The sequence below is a fragment of the Clarias gariepinus genome, chromosome 13 (assembly GCF_024256425.1).
Source record: "Clarias gariepinus isolate MV-2021 ecotype Netherlands chromosome 13, CGAR_prim_01v2, whole genome shotgun sequence".
NCBI classification, from domain to species: Eukaryota; Metazoa; Chordata; class Actinopteri; order Siluriformes; family Clariidae; genus Clarias; species Clarias gariepinus.
The window spans coordinates 18,189,654-18,207,998 of record NC_071112.1 but is presented as its reverse complement, the minus strand read 5'-3'; the positions used below and the strand labels follow the sequence as shown (position 1 = coordinate 18,207,998).

The window sequence follows — 18,345 nt, the reverse complement described above, 5'->3', positions numbered from 1 at the left end:
GTGGCAGAGGACATGGATTCTTTCCCAGGAGATTTGGGGCACAAAGCGGGGTACACCCTGGACAGCCAATCCATCGCACCCGACGTGCCAATCCATCGCAGGATACACACATATAATCGAGGGTTTAATTTCTGCCTCAGGTTCATGGAGTTTGCATGTTCTCCTTGTGCTTGGTGGGTTTTCTCTGATTCCAAAGACATGCATATTAGGTTATATGGAATTCCCAAATTGCCTGTTTTGTGTGTGTGTGTGTGTGTGTGTTTGTGTGTGTGTGTGTGTGTGTGTGTGTGTGTGTGTGTATTATCTTATCTTATGGTTATAGATATTATTTATTTAAATAATATCTTGTTTCTATTCTTATAGATTTGTCACATTCTTTATTCCACCAAGGAAGTGATTTCCTCTCCCCTCATTTAGATTGCTTAGCAACAGCAGCTGTGGCTGTGGTAGATATTAGAGCTATTAGAGATCCATTCCATTTTGTCTAATGAATCGTCTTTAATATCTCATATAAAAAACTTCTCCCAATCAGCCTTATAAACGTTAACTTAGCTTCTCTCTAAGACATTAAATTTAAACTTTAATATCTATAATATACCCACAGGTAAGAGTTATACCTTACATTAACTCTTACGAGACACCATCATTAAATTGAGACATGATTGAGTGTTTGTATTTATTTGATCACTTATATACTCTAACTTCACTATGAGGATTGTAATTACTTCATAATGTATCTAGATTTAATTATAAACATGGATTGCAAAATTTGACCACTGTGATTTTTCTCCTATCTTACTAATCTTATCTTACTCCAAATCTCTATAACCACACACTCTATATTAGTGTATGTTTAGATTAGCCTCTTCTTTTTCTTTTACAATATAAAGATATTTAAAATAAATCTAATAAATAAGTAAAATGTAGTTAGTATAATCATGTATACTTTATTTAGATTTTTTTTTTCTTTTCTGCTCATCAGGCGATTCACATTTCAGTCTAGTAGGTGGCGGTAATGAACCTGAAGCACCATGAAGAAGGAGAAGACGAAGTCTTGAAGAAGAGGAAGAAAAAGAAGAAGCTTTAATGAACTTAATTAATTCTGTGCTTGAAAATAATAATTGTGATAAAAAACTCTTAAAAGTCTGAACGGGAAAAACGATGCCAGTGTCATGTTCTGCTTGGGACTGTAAAAACCGGTGCACAATCCAAACCAGATCTCAGGGAATTACCTTTCACAGGTACGACTTAATAACTGTGTTCTTGTTGTATTTGGCTGTTATCGGGTTATTTGTTTACATTAAAAACAAACAAACTAGTGTTGATTCCTCCTCCTGAAGTGCCTCCAGGGAAGGAGGTCAGATTAGCTGAGCGCTTTATTCGCTAGTCATCACCGGGGCGAGCTGTCGGAGTGTTCCTGATTAAACACTTTGTCTCTATAGTGCTTTAGAGTTAAATTATTTCTTTTATCAAGAAAATATTGCATTGGATTGGATTACTTGGATTTGTTTACAGGCCCATCTTGCCATCGCCAATATGGCGGCACGGTGATGTATCGCAGCAACGCGATGTTTACGTGCATAATGCATGTGTCTGAACGGCAGGGGGCGCTCTTTTGATGTTCAGAGCCATTCTGTACAATTAAAGATTCCTATTGACTCTAGCAGAGACAAACAAGGCTAAACGGGGCTTAGGCAAATAAACCAAAATCAAGTTAACAAATTACATTTATTAACATTTTATATAATTGCAAAATATTAGGATAATAGTTTTCCAAGTTAATCTAAAGAGCACAAGTCATAACTTTTATAATCGGGTAAAATGATCATCCATGGGGTACATTCTGGATGGCGTGCCAATTCATCACACAGTACACACATATATATTTACACACTATGGGACATTTTGGGAACGCCAGTTAGTCTAATCTGCATGTCTTTGGACTGTGGGAGAAACTGAAGTACCCAGAGGAAACTCACCAAGCATGGGGCAAAATCCATACACACAGACGAGTGGGAATCAAGCACAGAACCTGGAGGTGCAAGGAGACAGTGCTAACTACTAAGCCACCATGCTGTCCTGTCGAGCTCTCATGCAGGAAGTACATGCAAGAAAAGTTAGATATTGTGGCACACCTCCCAAGAACTAGGGAGAGTAGAAACCAGTGTTAAAAGTTTTTTAGAACTGGGAGTCACTGAGGGACTGAGGGAACGCACTTAATGAAAGTCAGCTTTAAATGTGCCCTATAAAGCAGATGAAGATTTGAAGACCAAGAACAAGTCAAGACAAGATCAGGGAAGGATGAATTAGACGTTTTAAGAAGGATTTGTGTGGAAAATCAGCTTCAAGAGGCTAAGAAGATGAAGAAGAATTAGACATACAGTTGGCAGTAATGTAACCAACCTACTGCATTCCAACTGCCATTAAACAACAAAGAAGAAGAACTAGAGTAATGCTTAGTGGAAGGATTATGTAAATATAACCAAATATTTATATTTAAAATTTATTTTTCTTAAAAATAATTTATATATAAAAATGGGGTGGGTTATGGGCTAATGCATTTGAAAAAAATCAAGACAAAAATTGCATATCCTAAAATTATTTTCTTTATCAAGACATTCGGGTCAGATCAAATATAATTTTTTTTATATCAAAGTCATCTTTTTTATTGGTCCCATTTACATTACAGTACAGTGAAATTATTTTCTTTGGATATCCCAGGTGAGCAGCTGGGGTCAAAGCATAGGCTTGACTATAATACAGCGCACTGGATCAGACACGGTTAAGGGCTTTGCTTTAGAGGGGGACAGTGGCAACTTGGGGCGGCTAGGGCTTGAACCACTGGCCTTCTGATCAGCCAGTGAGCCCTGAGCTACCACTGCCACAAAAATTAAAATCAAATAAATGTCAAAAACGGGGTGTAATATGATAAATATAGGTAATAATCTGTGAACCCAAAAGGAACCCCAGATCAGTGTTAGGTGTAACACGTTACATAGTACTTATTTGATGCAAGGAGTAATCTAATGCATTATTCACGCCATTTAAGTCCTCAGTTATTTTGTTACTTTTTCAAAAATGTAATCCGTTATTTAGACAATTTATGTAATCCGTGTGCCAGACATCAGTCATTCCCAATCCGTTATTGTGTGTGTGTGAAAGTCGTCCTACACGCCCCGCCCCGATAACCCCTCCCCCTCTGTTATTCATGCTCTTATACCCCTATTTCAACTATGCGGTATGATCGTGTTAATTGGGAGACTTCAGACATTAAACTGTGCATTAGGTTGAAAGAAAGTTATGATTGACTTTTATAACATGTAAAGTTTACCCCTACCAGAGTATAAACACAAAATCGCAAAAATGTAGAACTCATATTACGCATATTGGTCATATTTTGGTCATAGAAACAACAGAAAACAACCTTAAAAACACATGATCATGTTTATCTGTCACTCAAAAATACTGTCTGCCTCTGGCAGTCACATGTTAGCATCAAGGATGGTGCGCATACTGAGTACTCTCTTTAGAAGAAGAAGAAAAAGAATTCATAAGTTGCCATAACTCAATTCGAGTTTTAAAAAAAGTGTACAGATAACTAATGTTGCAGTGTGTATACATTTTTGAACTCCTCTGTATATAACCGAGCAGGAGCTTTTAATGTGATACAGTCGCGCGCCTCCACTTCCTTGTACTTCCTGCTGGTTATGCAGCGTTATCCGGCTAAAGACACGTCAAAAGCGCCTCCATCTTAGAGAGGTCCATCTTATTGTTTTTATTTGCATTAAATATTGTTGGAAATGCCAGTTCAATGCGCAGCATATGGATGTAAGAACCGTCGGAACGCAAATCTAAGGAAACAAGGCGTCACTTTCCACAGGTGAAATGTCAGATCATGTGTATATGTTTTTACACCCAGAGAGACAGAGATTAGCCATCTAGCCTGTTATTTGGGTTAGCTGGCTAACGACAGCCGTTTAGTGCGCCGTTTGTTTACTTCGTAAATGCGATGACGCTTTGCAATCACGATTGCTTAACGTTTGGCAGTAATCAGTTGGCCGTTTAAGGTTTAGTAAGATTTATTTGTAGATGTGCTACATTAACGTTAGGAGCCGTGTTTGTGTTCAGGTGAGTGCAGGGATGTGGGTGTGTGAGCAGTAGTAACACAGCCTGCAGGAAACCTGTAACACGTACACTTTAACCATATACTGAGGAGTTGCAGCCGGATATATTGTTCATATACACTTCCGTTTGAAACTCCTCCCACTAATCTCGTTCAAAATATATACAAGCTTCTGAAGTTGTCATTAAACCACCTGTTGTGAAGGGAAACGTAGTATCGCGTCAAACTTTGCCATTTTTTTTGAATTCCATATTCAGGACAATTCTCACGACTTGCGTCGTAGGAAATTAAAAGGGGCGGGGCTACGGTGACATACTTTATATACAAAATCAAAGGATACAGCCACAGCGCCCTCCTGCGTCCATTTTGGATCCCTTCCTCAGAACTACAAGCTCAGTTAAATGTACAGTAGGTTTATTTTAATTGTGTTGTAATACCACTTTTGTCTATAGGCTTTCTATAATTTTCTATATGCGACCGCCTAACTAATTTCATGAGCCTTTAGGTATATTTTATATTAAAATAAAATTTTCCTAGCCAAATGAAAAATTATGAAGGATAATTGAAAACATTAAGTTAAACAATTTCATCATAAACTTTCTCCAGTGTTACAGATGTGTGTGTGTGTGTATAATTAATATGCAAATATTGTGTCAGATATAATAACATTTATTTTGTGTTGACTTTCCAGTTCCAGTGAAATTTCCATTTTATTTCTTTTGTAGATAAGTAAATGAACTAATTTGTAGTTTATTTATAGCTATAATTAATTTATTTTAAATATATTTTTAGGTTGATATCAGTTGCGATTACATTATCATTAAAAATGTTAGAATGTATATTTCTTCCTCCTCTAAGCTTAGTGAAACTTTTAAAGATAAAATTTTGTTAGATAATACAACTTTCTGTCAGTAAATGTTTTTGGGTAACAGTACTGATAGCTACAACATCTAATTAAAAAGATGTTTCTAGCATAAAATGTTTAATATCTCTTGCTTACATTAATTTAAATGGATGCTGTATAGATGTTTAAATATCTGAACCATACTTGTAGGTTATTCTGAAGGACTGATTAACTATGTTTAAAATGTATTTTACTTTACATACAGTAAATGTCTGTAAATATAAAATCAGCTGTACACAAATGGCACCCCAGTCGTGTTTTAATATAACTGGGGTCTGTTGTTAGTCAGTGTTTCTTGAAGCACTAATGGCAAGTATTTGTGTGTACATGTACTTTAAGGTTCCCCACTGATGCTAAACTGAGAAAAATTTGGGAGACTGCTCTCAGAAAAGAAGACTTTTCAGCCAGTGCTTATTCAGTTCTGTGCAGCCAGCATTTCACAGAAGATGCCATTGACAGAACGGGGCAGATTGTTCGTCTGCGTGAAGGAGCTGTCCCATCAATTTTTAATTTCCCGGCACACCTTCAGAAAGTATGTTAAAATTGTACAGATCATGTATTATGTTTGATAATACTTTTTTGTTTGTTTTTATTTATTTATTTTTTTTAAGTTTCACAGTGACAGCTTACAGAATTGCTCCATTTCCTAAACCAACATCATGTTATTTTAGAAACCTGTTAAACCAAGGAAGACTGTAACATCACAGAAGGCTGCTGCTCCTTATGAAGTTGTGGTGGTGAAAGCAGTCAGCAAAGCCAACAAAGAAAAAACAGAAACTCTGGTTTGTGATGTAAGTAGTTGAGATATTTGTTTAAAAGTCCCAAAAACTTGTGAACAAAGAAATGACTAGTATGAACACGCATGACTTTCTCTCTGTCCAAACAGGAGCATTCATATGCACTGGATCCTTCACCGAACAGAGTAAAAGACAGATTGGCACAGGCTTTGGCAAACATGGAGCGTCTCCAGCGTCAACTCCGCAATGCCAAGGACAGAGAAAGGAGGTGCAGGACAACACTAAAGAGTGCCTTGGATGACCTAAAACAGAGAAATCTTATCAGTGATGAACTTCATCAAAGGCTGGACATGTATTCAAGTCTTTAGAAGTGACTATCTCTTGCTAACTTTGCAAAAATTACACAGTGCAGCTTTAAAAGTGTATCGAATAATTCAAAGAAGGGTGTAAAGCAGTAAGTGTATTTGTTTAAATGCTCCATGCACGCCATTCTCTTTGGATTTTCTCATGCTGGCCCTCCGTGTCTAACTATTACCCCAGTATGTGTACTGGGACCGGACATTATCTTGGATTCTTCACAAGCTTTGCAAAAGGTTTTTTTTTTTTTTTTTGCCACAATATAAAAAAAAACTTTGTGTGGTCTTGTAAAATAGCTTTAGTCTGTAAATATTGCCAAATAAATGTAGAATATTTTGTAGCTTTGTTTACTTGCACCCATGCTGCAGCTGACCGGCTACTGAGGATCTGATCAGCTACCAGGGATTAAGCAAAGCAGAGTTTGTTTAAGGATATGTGGCTTTATCAAATACAGGGTGGGTGAAAATTAGTTAGGGAATATTAAATGGCTCTAGAACTTGTAGTATCACTGGATGGTGCACCGCCCCATTTTTCTATTACTGTGCATGAATGGTTAGACCAGCATTTTCCAGGACTTTGACTGGGACGACGCTGATCTCATGAATGGTCCCTGAGAAGGCCAGATCACACTCAATGTGATTTATTTTTTTATTTTTTCTCTTGTGGGGCTTCGCAAAGGAGGTGGTGTACAGGACAAAGCCTCGCACTCTGAAAGACTTAAAGGCACGGATTCAGGAGGTTCTCCGCAATAACCCAAACGGCTTCCTTCAGAAAACCGTGCATTCCATCTTCAGCGATTTGAGAAAACTGGTTGACACCACTGGTGCCTACATTGAAATTTAAAGATTTTCTTTCATTTTTCTGGGAAATAAAGTACATACACAATTTGTTTCAATAAACTTGTATTAGAAATATGGATTTTACCAATTTTTAAAGTTTCGTTACTTTTCACCCACCCTGTTCTATACAATTAAGAAGAAGGTGTAAATATAACTTGTATAACATGCAAAAACTGCCTGGCCAAAATGTTTTTGTGTGGATTTAAATAAGCAAAGTCTTTGATGACTACTGCAGTGATTGTTTTAAGTGGCAACAATTCTTCTAAATCTAATAGATGTTGTGAGTATCTTCTTATTTCTTAAACAGTCATGTAGGAAGAAGGAATCCTGTGGTCTTGGAGAAGTTTAAGAACTGTCTAACACATAATTAAAATATAGTAGGATAGTGCTGACCTATCAACTTTGCAGAGGAAATGGGATCAGAAAAAAACTCACTGTCTGTGATGGCATATCGTTTAATGGTAGGTGAAGTTGACAGTAATAATCACAGCTATGTTTAATAGTGACAATAAGACCATTTCCAGTGCTATGTATACTGATTGCTGGCAGGTACAGTATATGGCCATAAGAAGCCATTTGCTAGGGAGCATAAAGATTAGACTTTGGAGCAATGGGAAAAGGTATTGTGGTCTAGCGAGTTCCGATTTACCGTATTCCAGAATATTTTGGGGTAAGAAAAGAAGTGCATGAAGCAATGCATAATTCAAGGCTAATGTTTTTATTTTCTCAGTTTAAAAAAAAAAACATTTTGCTTTGGTTTCAGGAAAGTTATATAATGAAAAGAATTATAGTGAAAGAAAAGAAATATAGTGTTTGCAACATGCGTTTTATATATTTTAAAAAACTGAACTTTGGCAAAAAAAAAAAATCCTTGTCAGTTGTCATATAACCATATAGGAAAACACTTTAAAGTTTACAGGACATTTCAGGATCAGAACTGTCTTCATTAAAATAAACCGTAACAATGTTCTCATGACATTATAAAATGGTTTCTAAAAATACCTATACAGTAGTGCCCAAGTGCTAACGTTAGGAAAATGGTTTGTATTTGCTGTACTTTGACAGTTGGCTGATCAGTACAAAAACAAATAAAGATTTGCAGGACAGAAATGAGAAATCTACTAAATAATCTAAACATTTGAGAGCACAAATATGAATCAATATTTATTACAATTTTATGTTGTATTTGTCATACAGTAACTTAACATGCACACAGACCCAGGAATCGAACCCTGGAGGTGGGTCAAGTGCTGCAGTGTGCTACAAAAATGGTAAGTTTTGCTTTGTTAAATCAATAGATAAATAAATAAATAAATAAATAATACTAAAGACAGTAAACACCTTTAGGAATTGATAAATATGTATATATGTTATTATCATCAGTTAGATTGTTTGACCTCCCTTCTCACTTCTACCTCACTGCTTTATACTCTGTGTGTAGGGCAGATTTAAATTTTAAATATTTTTATTTATTAGTTTTTTCGTATATATTTTGGTATATGTCGCATTTTCCGTAAAAAGAATGAAACAACACACACACACACACACACACTGCTTCGTTAGAATCTCGTCACTGCGCGTCGCGAGTCTGACTCTTCCGTGTGACTCACTACTGCCGCACTGTGGCCTTAAGGCGAAAGGCGGAAGGAAAAGTAGTTCCTATGACAAACAGCACTTTAAAAATAATAACCGATACAGTTATTTTCATAACACCACTACTTAAAGACAGTGCCTGATATGGATTTGTTTTACATATAGGAAAAAATCTATCAGGATTGGGAGTATAGTTTGGTATCGACCCGCCCCTTCGTGTTCCACGGACTGACTGTGTGTACAGTACTGTAGCGGGGACACGGACACGGACAGGCGGACACTCTCAGCATGGCGGAGTTTACCGAGGACAAGAATGCTTCTACAGATGAGCTACAGAGGTAATGTTAGACATGTCAAACTCAGTTTAGTGCAAAGAACATTCCAGTGTCCTTACTTGTGTCTTTACACTCACGCGCGCTGTTGTCTTCTTGGTCTCTTGTAGTGTCCTAGGTCTCTTCTAGTGTTTAGTTTCTGGTCTCTTCTAGTGTTATCGAGTGTCCTAGGTCTCTTCTAGTGTCTTCTAGTACCCTAGGTCTCCTCTAGTGTCCACGTTTACACGTAGACTGAAATATTCAGATTAAAGATTCCAGTTTAACTGTTTACATGGACGCTGATCCGATCAGATGTCCGTTTACATGCACAAAGCAATTAATCGCAATATAACTTTAATCAACATGTATCATTTTTATCTGGTTCTGAACGCTTTAAGTGCTGGAGATATAACAGAAGAAGGAGACAGATGTCTCTTTCTCCACCTGTGCGGTTAGGTTACGCTTCCCATCTTTCCTGAAGAATACTTTCTAAGCCAGAGACCCAGTGGATGAAGGTCTGAAGCAAAGACAAGAGGCAGAGAGAGATGCTTCCACAGAGTTGATCGATCAGGAATAGAAGCTATACTTTTTTGGCAAAAACTCTTCATGTCATATAATGTTTCTCCCATAAGGAAATGTATACGAACACACACATCAATCAGCCATGCCATTATGACCACTGAGAGGTAAAGTGAATAACATTATCTCATCACAGTGGCACTGGGAAATGGTGGGATATACTAGGCAGAGAAAAATGGGCAAGAATAAGGCAACTTTGACATGGGCCAAGTTGTAATGGCTAGACAACTGGGTCAGAGCAACTCCAAAACTGCAGTTAGTGTGCAGTGTACAGTAGAAAGTGCAGTGGTCAGGACCTGCCAAAACTGTCCAAGCATGGAAAACTAGTAAACATGTCCATGGGGGGACAGCTCTCACGGTTGCAATAGGCGATAAACCCCGTAAATGGCTCAAACATGAAAAACGCTCGGCAGGAGGTCAAGACTGTATAGGGGATGTGGCCATAACCCGCAGCTGAGTTACTGTAATGTGCAAGTGTCAATATATTACATTGTAATATACATAATATTACATATTTATTTCACCAAGAGAGAAATGATTGAAAGTGTTTTGCTAAAATGTACATATTGGATAGATTGCCAAAGGTATCCAAACCTCTCTTATTCTGAATTAAAATTCATTCTTATTATGTCAGGCTGTGTTAAGTAATATGTTTACATAATGTATTTTTATTCTATATTTTATTAATAATGTTTTGATTTGGTAATGCAAATATTTAAAAAAAAATGTATGCATGGGCTTTTGTTACTTTCCAGCGTCGTGCCAGATGATGAGGGTAAAGAAAAATTCAAGCGTGCCGACAACATCTTGTTTTACAAGTAAGTTTTCTAAACAATGCAAAAATTTTAGAAACATATGTACTGTTGTTTTTCTTGTTTGTTTAATGGGTTCAATAACAAACACAGGAGACTGAAAGCCAAACCTGCATCTCAGTACTGCGCCTTACTGGACACTTTAGTCGTGCAAGAGAGAGCAGCTGCAGTGGAGTTGTCCGAATTCCACTCTCAGGTAAACACCTTCAGCATCGCTCCACATCTGTGGGGTGTTTGATCGTTGATGATAGCACATGCACTGGTATTAGCTGCAAAACACAGAGCATATGGCATTACATCCCGGCATGCAAATATATTACACATTCATATGAAAATTCATGTAAATAAACGAATCCTATTAAATTTGTTTTAAAATAATACAGACCAAAATATAAAAGTGCCACTGTCTACATTGCATAGGAACACTTGCTTCTCCGGATCCACCGAATTCCTAATGGAACTATGAGATTTATAATTGATGAACTGCAGCCTTTTAGGGCCAGCTATAAAGCTGCAGATGTCTTGCTTGGAGAACCAAAATATGAGCAGTGAGTCTTAAACTTAAGAGTTTTATATATATATATATATATATATATATATATATATATATATATATATATATAATTTAGAAAAAAACAACAACATGTGTGGACAGTTTTGAGCTATCACTGAATTCATAAATTGTGTCACACAGGTTGAGGATTGAGTGGAGGAGAGCTGATTGTGTTTCTCTGACATGGGGTTCAGGGCAGTATCATGTCCAGGTCTTTGCTTTCCCCTTCCATCTAGAGATTCTCTATGAGGATGAGACGATGGTCACATTTAATCCAGAAGGCAGACTCTGCTTTGAGACGCTGTCTAATTCAGCCAGGTGACTGGATAACATGTTTTTTTTTTGTAGCTTGGTATAAAAACCTATCCTAAATTAAATTGTCTATCATCAACACTTAGTTTTTTTATTTTTTTAGCTCATCCTCAAGCTCACATCAGGCAAGAATCTAACATAAAATACTGCTTTATTATCAATAATAACAGTATGACTGCATGTGGTTAAACTTTAATTTTCTTATTTATCAGGGTGAAAAAAATCCTTCAGGACTGTGTACGGAGACCTTCAGACAGTTTCAAGACATCAAAGCACATGGTGTGTCTGCCAAGTGTCTTAAGATTAAAATTTATTGTCATTTATGTCATAAAGCCAAGCCATAAAAATAATGTCATTATTTTTAATACAGGCCATAGTTCAGTAGGTATTGACCTTAGGCTCCATGGTTTCAGTCATGCTTATGGTATACCTGAGCATGCTGATTCTCTCAAGTTGAAGGACACCAGGTACAGTAGAGTGAGGCCTTAATGTGTCAGTCCTTTTTATGTTTGTTAATTATAACTGGATTCTCGTTTTAAATAAAAAAATAATTAAAGTGAATGCAAATAATTAATTTGCAATAATAGCTTCATATACTTCATATATTTAACTACCATAACTTGGTCATGTGTTTTGCAGTGGCAGTGAGCCATATCGGTTGTACAATCTGGATGTGTTTGCCTATGAGATCAACAGCAGACTGGGGCTTTATGGTTCTGTTCCTCTCCTGTTAGCTCACAAACCAGAAAGGACACTGGGAGTGTTCTGGCTCAATACCTCTGAAACTCTGGTAGATCTGCAGTATGGCTCAGGCTATCAGGAGGTATCATTTCATCTATTTATACCCTGTTGTCAAGGGTACTGTAGCCAGACAACTTTTATATGTTATACGACTTCTCTTTTTTCTCAATAATATTTTATAATCATTAATATTATTATTATACAATCAATAGGCCAAAATGCAATATGCCGTAGATTGAAAACTACTATGGATATGTTTGGCCATTTTAACAACTATTTCAGTAACTGATGACATTATTACTTTGGCACAAAAGAGTATGATCCAATCAACAGAGGTCAAAATTTGGTCAGTTAAAATGAGGTTGACAAATTCAAAATTACTAATGTGCAGTGGTGTGTTTTTATGGTGTGTTTTTCAGCAAGGCGAGGATGGCCCACCAGTAAAGAAGAGCAGGATAAATCCTCAAATTGATGTGAGCTGGGTGTCAGAGAGTGGACAAATTGATTGTTTTGTACTGCTTGGACCTTCACCTGCCCAAGTGTTTTTTCAGTATGCAAAACTCACAGGTACTGCCTGTCTTCAAATATTAGCAAATATGACCTGCAAGTACACTACACTAATCTTCCTGCTGAGGTTTCTTACACATTATTTAGTCACAAGGCTATTTTACTTGGAAGTGTTTCTGACTCATAGATAAGATAGGCTTCCGCTTTAACCAATGATTCATCATGCATCCCGCAATTTCCCTCTTGCTATTTTTTTATGTGCTGTGTGTACTTCTTTTGTACTTTCATGTTTGAATTAAAATGATAATGTACAACGATCTTGTGCCTGCGTAATCTGTGTCTTCTTAGTACAGGTACAAAATATTTCCACTATAATAATGATTAATGTAGCAATGTAGGTAACCAGGATAAACACAGATATGCTGTTTGACAAACCTGATAAGGATTTTTTTTTTTTTTTTGGGAATACAACTGAACTGTGTTACCAGTACTCATAGATTGTAAGTGGTTTGGATCTCGAACAGAGTGTCTTTTGATAATAGTAAAGCATTTTTGTAATATATAATAAAGGCTGTTCATGTCTTTCTTCCTCTGCTGACAGGATTCCAAGCCTTTCCACCTTTGTTTTCCCTGGGTTATCACCAGTGTCGCTGGAACTATGAAAATGAAGAGGACGTGAAAGCCGTGGATGCTGGATTTGACCTCCATGCCATCCCTTATGATGTAATCTGGCTGGACATAGAGCACACTGAAGGGAAACGCTACTTCACCTGGGACTCCAAATTATTTCCTAATCCATTGGACATGCAGCTTCATCTGCAAAAAAAGAAAAGGAAGGTGGGCAGGCTAAACATATGAGTAAAGTCTTTCCTTAAAAATATAATGCATTCATTTAGTGTCACAATGAGTTGCTTCTTTATCTGTTTTAGTTGGTGGTTATCAGTGATCCCCATATCAAGGCTGACCCTGATTGGCCTTTTTTCTGTGCAGCCAGAGAAGGAAGTCACTTTGTGAAGGACAGAAATGGTGATGTTTATCATGGAACATGCTGGCCAGGTATAGTCACGTTCATCTCTGCATTTCCTAATTTATGTCCCAAGACTTGTAGGTTTTATTAAACTGTAATGTTAATTTCTACAATTCTAGGACCTTAGTAATCGTTTACTGATTAAACTGAGCTGGTTTCTTGCTGTGGTCTATCTTTAGATGATTCCTGCTATTTGGACTTCAGTAGCTCAAGGACAAGGTCATGGTATGCAAGGCAGTTTTCACTTGACAACTATAAAGTAAGAATGAACAGAATAGTTGGAAATTTCTCAACTTTTTATATACTACTATATCTGGTTTAAAACTCGAACTAATCCAGTGCGTATTACTTACATGAACTATCCTTTCTCTACACTTTGTCTAATGTCTTCGTGTATTAGGGGTCGACTGAGTCCTTGTTTGTGTGGAATGACATGAACGAACCGTCTGTTTTTAATGGACCAGAGCAGACAATGCCTAAAGATGTGGTTCATTTTTCAGGCTGGGAACACAGAGAATTACACAACCTGTATGGCTTCTTCCAGGTTAGAGCAGCCATAAAATCCAGTACTATTTTATTTGTGAATATTTAGTAATCACAGTAAATATTGCCTCCATAGCACATGGCTACTGTTGAAGGTTTAATGACCCGGTCTGGTGGCATGGAGAGACCTTTTGTTCTGTCACGATCCTTTTTTGCAGGGTCTCAGAGAATGGGTAAGCAAAATTGTATGATTGTATAATTCATTATAACATTTTGCATAAGAAAACGAAAATTGTTTTCTTTTGTTGTTTCTGGCCATCAGTACAGAACTAAATGATATAAGTGTATGTATTTTTTTTAAAGGATTTTTTCCCCAGTTTTTTTCTCCAATTTAGTCGTATCCAATTCCTCCCCGCCACTAGGGGCTTTACATTAATGCTACTTTGACCTATTAGTCGAGAAGGCTGCAGACTATGACGTGTTTTCTCTGAACCATGTGACGTCTCTGACCGCATCTTTTTGCACTGGCATAACACACTCGAAGGACACCGCTATTTACATTTACATTTACATTTAGGCATTTGGCAGACGCTCTTATCCAGAGCGACTTACATTTTTTTTTATCTCATTACACATCTGAGCAATTGAGGGTTAAGGGCCTTGCTCAAGGGCCCAACAGTGGCAACTTGGTGGTTGTGGGGTTTGAACCTGGGATCTTCTGAACCGTAGTCCAATGCCTTAACCACTGAGCTACCCCTGGCCCCATCTGCTCCTTCCTCCTTGCGTAAGCTTACAGACACAGCAGACTGGCCGTAGAGCTGTAATGAATGTGAGAGCACTAAGTGCCTCCCATCCCACTCCGCTGAGAGAGCTCGGCCCATCAGCTCTCTTCAGCTCTCAGCTGTGAGAGGCTACAGCATTAACCGGGAATCGAGCACTTTACCACTTCGCCACTCGGGGGCATAAGTGGATGTTTTTTTGGTGGCACAACCACCAAAGGATAGGTCGCAGGACCTCCTTCTCTGGCTGCACATTGTTCTGTTGCTAGTTAATTATACATACTGTATCATGTCATACAGTGTGTACCTCTACAATGCGTTAAAAAAGCTCAACAAAATCCAAAAGGGAATAAAAGAAGGGAGTTTAGATTTCTAAACTATAGATTTCTAATAGATTTCTAATCTTATAATGTAACAAATTTACAGATTTTTTGGGGTACTTTATTAAGGATTAGTTAGTAGAATAATAAAGGGTTATGATTGATCAATGGCCAATAATGATAAGTTATGTATCATTTTTAGTTACATGCCACACACTTCCTGTGTTGAACCACACAGCAACATCATCACATACTGTAATGATTTTGTAGCTTCTTTTTACTTTGCAGTCACCCTGTCACTATTCTATGCAAATGGAGTATAGATATTTAAATAAGGCAGCAAGTTTTATTGCTTTCCATTTGGCTTGGTTAATATATTACAACAATGGTGTGTTCATTGTTTTTAATGTTTCCACAGGAGCTATATGGACAGGTGACAATGTTGCTACATGGGAGTATCTGAAGATCTCCATTCCTATGCTGTTGTCATTGAGTGTTACTGGAATGCAGTTTTGTGGGGGTCTGTTAAAACTTCTTTAACTAAGAAAGTCACAAACCAATATTTGACTTTATAAATTGTCATGATTTAAAAATTATACTCGTGGAAAACGTGTATCAAAAGGTCTATGTGTCATCTTTGTGTTTGTAGCTGATGTAGGAGGCTTTGTGCAGGATCCTGACCCTGAGCTGCTTGTGCGTTGGTACCAGGCGGGGGCACTGCAGCCTTTCTATAGAGGCCACTCAGCTAAACAGACCAAGCGGCGAGAGCCCTGGCTGTTTGGCAACTCGGTCACTTCAGCAGTGCGATCAGCAATCCAACAGAGATACTGCCTCCTGCCTTACTGGTACACTCTCTTTCATCTAGCACATACCTCAGCATTGCCCCCAATGAGGTATGCAAGTTTCAACATTTTACTTTATTTCTATTTATCTTGATTAAATGCGTTATCCTGGAGTACTTGGGAATCCCACCTAGATTCATGATTTAATTACGGCCAATGCTTAAATGAATACATGAATACTCACAAGGATTTATATCAATAAAAACATATGTAAAATTAGTCAGAAAATAAAATAATTTATAAATTATTTTATTATAATTTTGAATTTTGATGAATTAACAGAGAAGAAACCTTATTGGCGCCATCTTGGTGCTTGTGTGGCTGTGGGCTGATTTGGTGATGGACTGGGATTTTGTGGATTTTTGTGGGTTAGTTTTTTTTTTAAAAAACAGTGGCATTTTTTTTTTAAATTGTTTGTTTGTCTTAGACCGATGTGGGTGGAGTTCCCGAAGGAAACAGAAACATTCACTGTAGAAAACCAGTACATGATTGGTAAGTATGACAAATCCACATCACAAATTAGATTATTCTATATATACATTATTGTTTAGAGCAAATTAGAATGTATAAGCTTTAAGCATTACGTTTTATGATTTTAGGCAGTGCTCTACTAGCTTGTCCTGTGACTGACCCCGGAGTCACAGAGGTCCGGATTTTACTCCCAGGATCAGATGAGGTCAGTCTAATACTCCTCAGGCTCGTCTGTATCATTAGTGGTGCAGTGCATATACTGTGCATGTTGCATCTAAGTAGCAATGTGTGGTTTTATGTTGTAGCTTTGGTATGACGTTAACAGTGGTGAGGTGAACAGAGGAGGCAAGTCTCTGACACTTCCTGTGACGCTGGAGACAGTGAGTCAGTGCTCCATTACAGCACACACGCTAGCATAACCACACTCACGGGACAGTAAACACCTTGTTCTGGAAATCTGCCCTGACCTACCTGTACATGGTTTGTATTTTCCTTATCGTGCTGTGTGTGTTTTCCAGGTGCCCCTGCTCCAGCGTGGAGGAACAGTCGTGACCAGAAGAACAGCCTGTGGTTCCTGCACCGCTGATCTCCAGCAACATCCCTACACTCTAACTGTAGCCCTGGACTTGAAGGTGATGACCGGTCTTTCCAATATCTTAATATTGCTTTAGAATATTACATTTAGTCTGCAGAAAAAGGGAAATATGGTTGATTTTATTTCCTTTTATTTATTTTTTTGTAACCTATTTATCTGCTTAAACATTTTTTGACACATTCAGATATTTAACTTTATATTAAAACTAATATTACTTTTAAATTATTTTTTCTATCAATAACATATGGATAATTTCTAACAATTTTTGTTATTTTATTCATACTTGTGATTATCCACTTTTGTAAAATCTAACACGCTAAATGTTTCTTCATAAATTAAATTTCTTTATTTGACTTTGGCTATGAAAACCAATATTTAAACTTATACTTATATACAGTGTTGTATGTTTAAAAATTGAGTTAAGATTATTATTAGTGCTAATGAGTACCTGCATTACAGGGCAATGCTGAAGGGCTGCTGTATGAGGATGATGGACACTCCTTCGGCTATAGGGACAAAAGGCAGTTCTGCTTGCGTAAATTGTCTATGCAGTCTGGCAGACTCATCAGCAGGTAGCGTGTTTGTGTGTGTGTTTGTAGGTACAGTATACAGTATCCATGATCAGTGGTAATTACAGCAGTTTGGGGATAATCTTATGTACCTGGTGTATAAATATTATTCAGCTGTGCAGATAAGGAAGCACTCTACATCTCTGGTGGCAAACTGGAGTCCGTGGTGATTCTGGGTCTGAAGACTGTGAAAAGGAAACCTACTCTAAAGTCAGGTGAGACGTATTTATATGATTGTGCTTATTAAAAATACAGACTTAAAACATCTTTAAATATAATCTCCAGTATGTACAGTAAGTGTGATTTTAAGCTAGCAATCACTTACAAGCATGTAGCAGTATTTCGGACTGTATTACTTTCTTCATTCTGTACTAATTCAGTCTCTGTTTAAATGCAGCTGCAGGAAAGACCACAGTCATGTTTCAGTTTGAACCAAAGCAAGCTCTCTTGAGGATAACTGGTTTGGACCTGGAGATACACACAGATTGGGAAATCAGAATTTAATTACGTATTGGAAGATAATTTATGAACTTTAGCAGGAAAACAATTTACGGCCTTCTCTGTGCATGTTCAATTTTTCTGTAAATTAAAGTAGTCTATAATTGTTATAAAAACAATAAAATCTGTTTAATTAAAAAAAAATGTTTTTGTTTTATTTGATTCTTGTCAAATTGGAAAAGGAAAATAAGTATGAAATCAGAGCAGTTAAATTTATGAATTCCTGAACACAACCTGGGTGTCTCTGACATTTGGTATGTACTAGACATGTTTGTTACTGTTTTTTGTTTTAGTTTGTGCAAACACACTTACACATTTACATTCAAAGGAAAGCTGGTGGTTCTGTTATGTTGTGTGGACCTTTTTACTATTTACTATTAAGTCCCCTTGTTA

At 37.2% G+C, this 18,345-nt stretch overlaps 2 protein-coding genes across 6 annotated transcripts; both read left to right on the top strand.

Annotated features, from left to right (window-relative positions):
• The first annotated feature begins 1,149 nt into the window (after positions 1-1,149).
• Positions 1,150-7,229, top strand: si:ch73-130a3.4 (uncharacterized protein LOC664763 homolog). 2 transcript variants are annotated; one of them, XM_053509428.1, is made up of 4 exons: positions 1,150-1,241; positions 5,367-5,559; positions 5,699-5,818; positions 5,914-7,229. In XM_053509428.1, the coding sequence occupies exons 1-4, from the start codon at positions 1,162-1,164 to the stop codon at positions 6,130-6,132; spliced, it is 612 nt and encodes a 203-aa protein (XP_053365403.1). In that variant the 5' UTR covers positions 1,150-1,161; the 3' UTR covers positions 6,133-7,229. The 2 variants fall into 2 exon arrangements, with proteins under 2 accessions (XP_053365403.1, XP_053365402.1); XM_053509427.1 differs by lacking the exon at positions 1,150-1,241 and adding an exon at positions 3,720-3,880 and having other exon boundaries at positions 5,914-7,226.
• Positions 7,230-8,701: 1,472 nt separating this feature from the next.
• ganc (glucosidase, alpha; neutral C) lies at positions 8,702-18,085 on the top strand. Of its 4 annotated transcripts, XM_053509423.1 has the most exons (24): positions 8,702-8,891; positions 10,199-10,261; positions 10,349-10,451; positions 10,676-10,803; positions 10,950-11,126; positions 11,224-11,245; positions 11,333-11,399; positions 11,491-11,587; positions 11,760-11,943; positions 12,281-12,428; positions 12,970-13,205; positions 13,298-13,424; positions 13,575-13,654; positions 13,796-13,939; positions 14,015-14,111; positions 15,396-15,497; positions 15,627-15,870; positions 16,247-16,311; positions 16,419-16,495; positions 16,596-16,670; positions 16,809-16,922; positions 17,345-17,457; positions 17,569-17,669; positions 17,852-18,085. In XM_053509423.1, the coding sequence occupies exons 1-24, from the start codon at positions 8,842-8,844 to the stop codon at positions 17,956-17,958; spliced, it is 2,721 nt and encodes a 906-aa protein (XP_053365398.1). In that variant the 5' UTR covers positions 8,702-8,841; the 3' UTR covers positions 17,959-18,085. The 4 variants fall into 4 exon arrangements, with proteins under 4 accessions (XP_053365398.1, XP_053365399.1, XP_053365400.1 ...); XM_053509425.1 differs by lacking the exon at positions 8,702-8,891 and having other exon boundaries at positions 10,218-10,261; positions 11,045-11,126; XM_053509424.1 differs by lacking the exon at positions 10,676-10,803 and having other exon boundaries at positions 11,045-11,126; positions 11,333-11,587.
• The last annotated feature ends 260 nt before the right edge of the window (positions 18,086-18,345 follow it).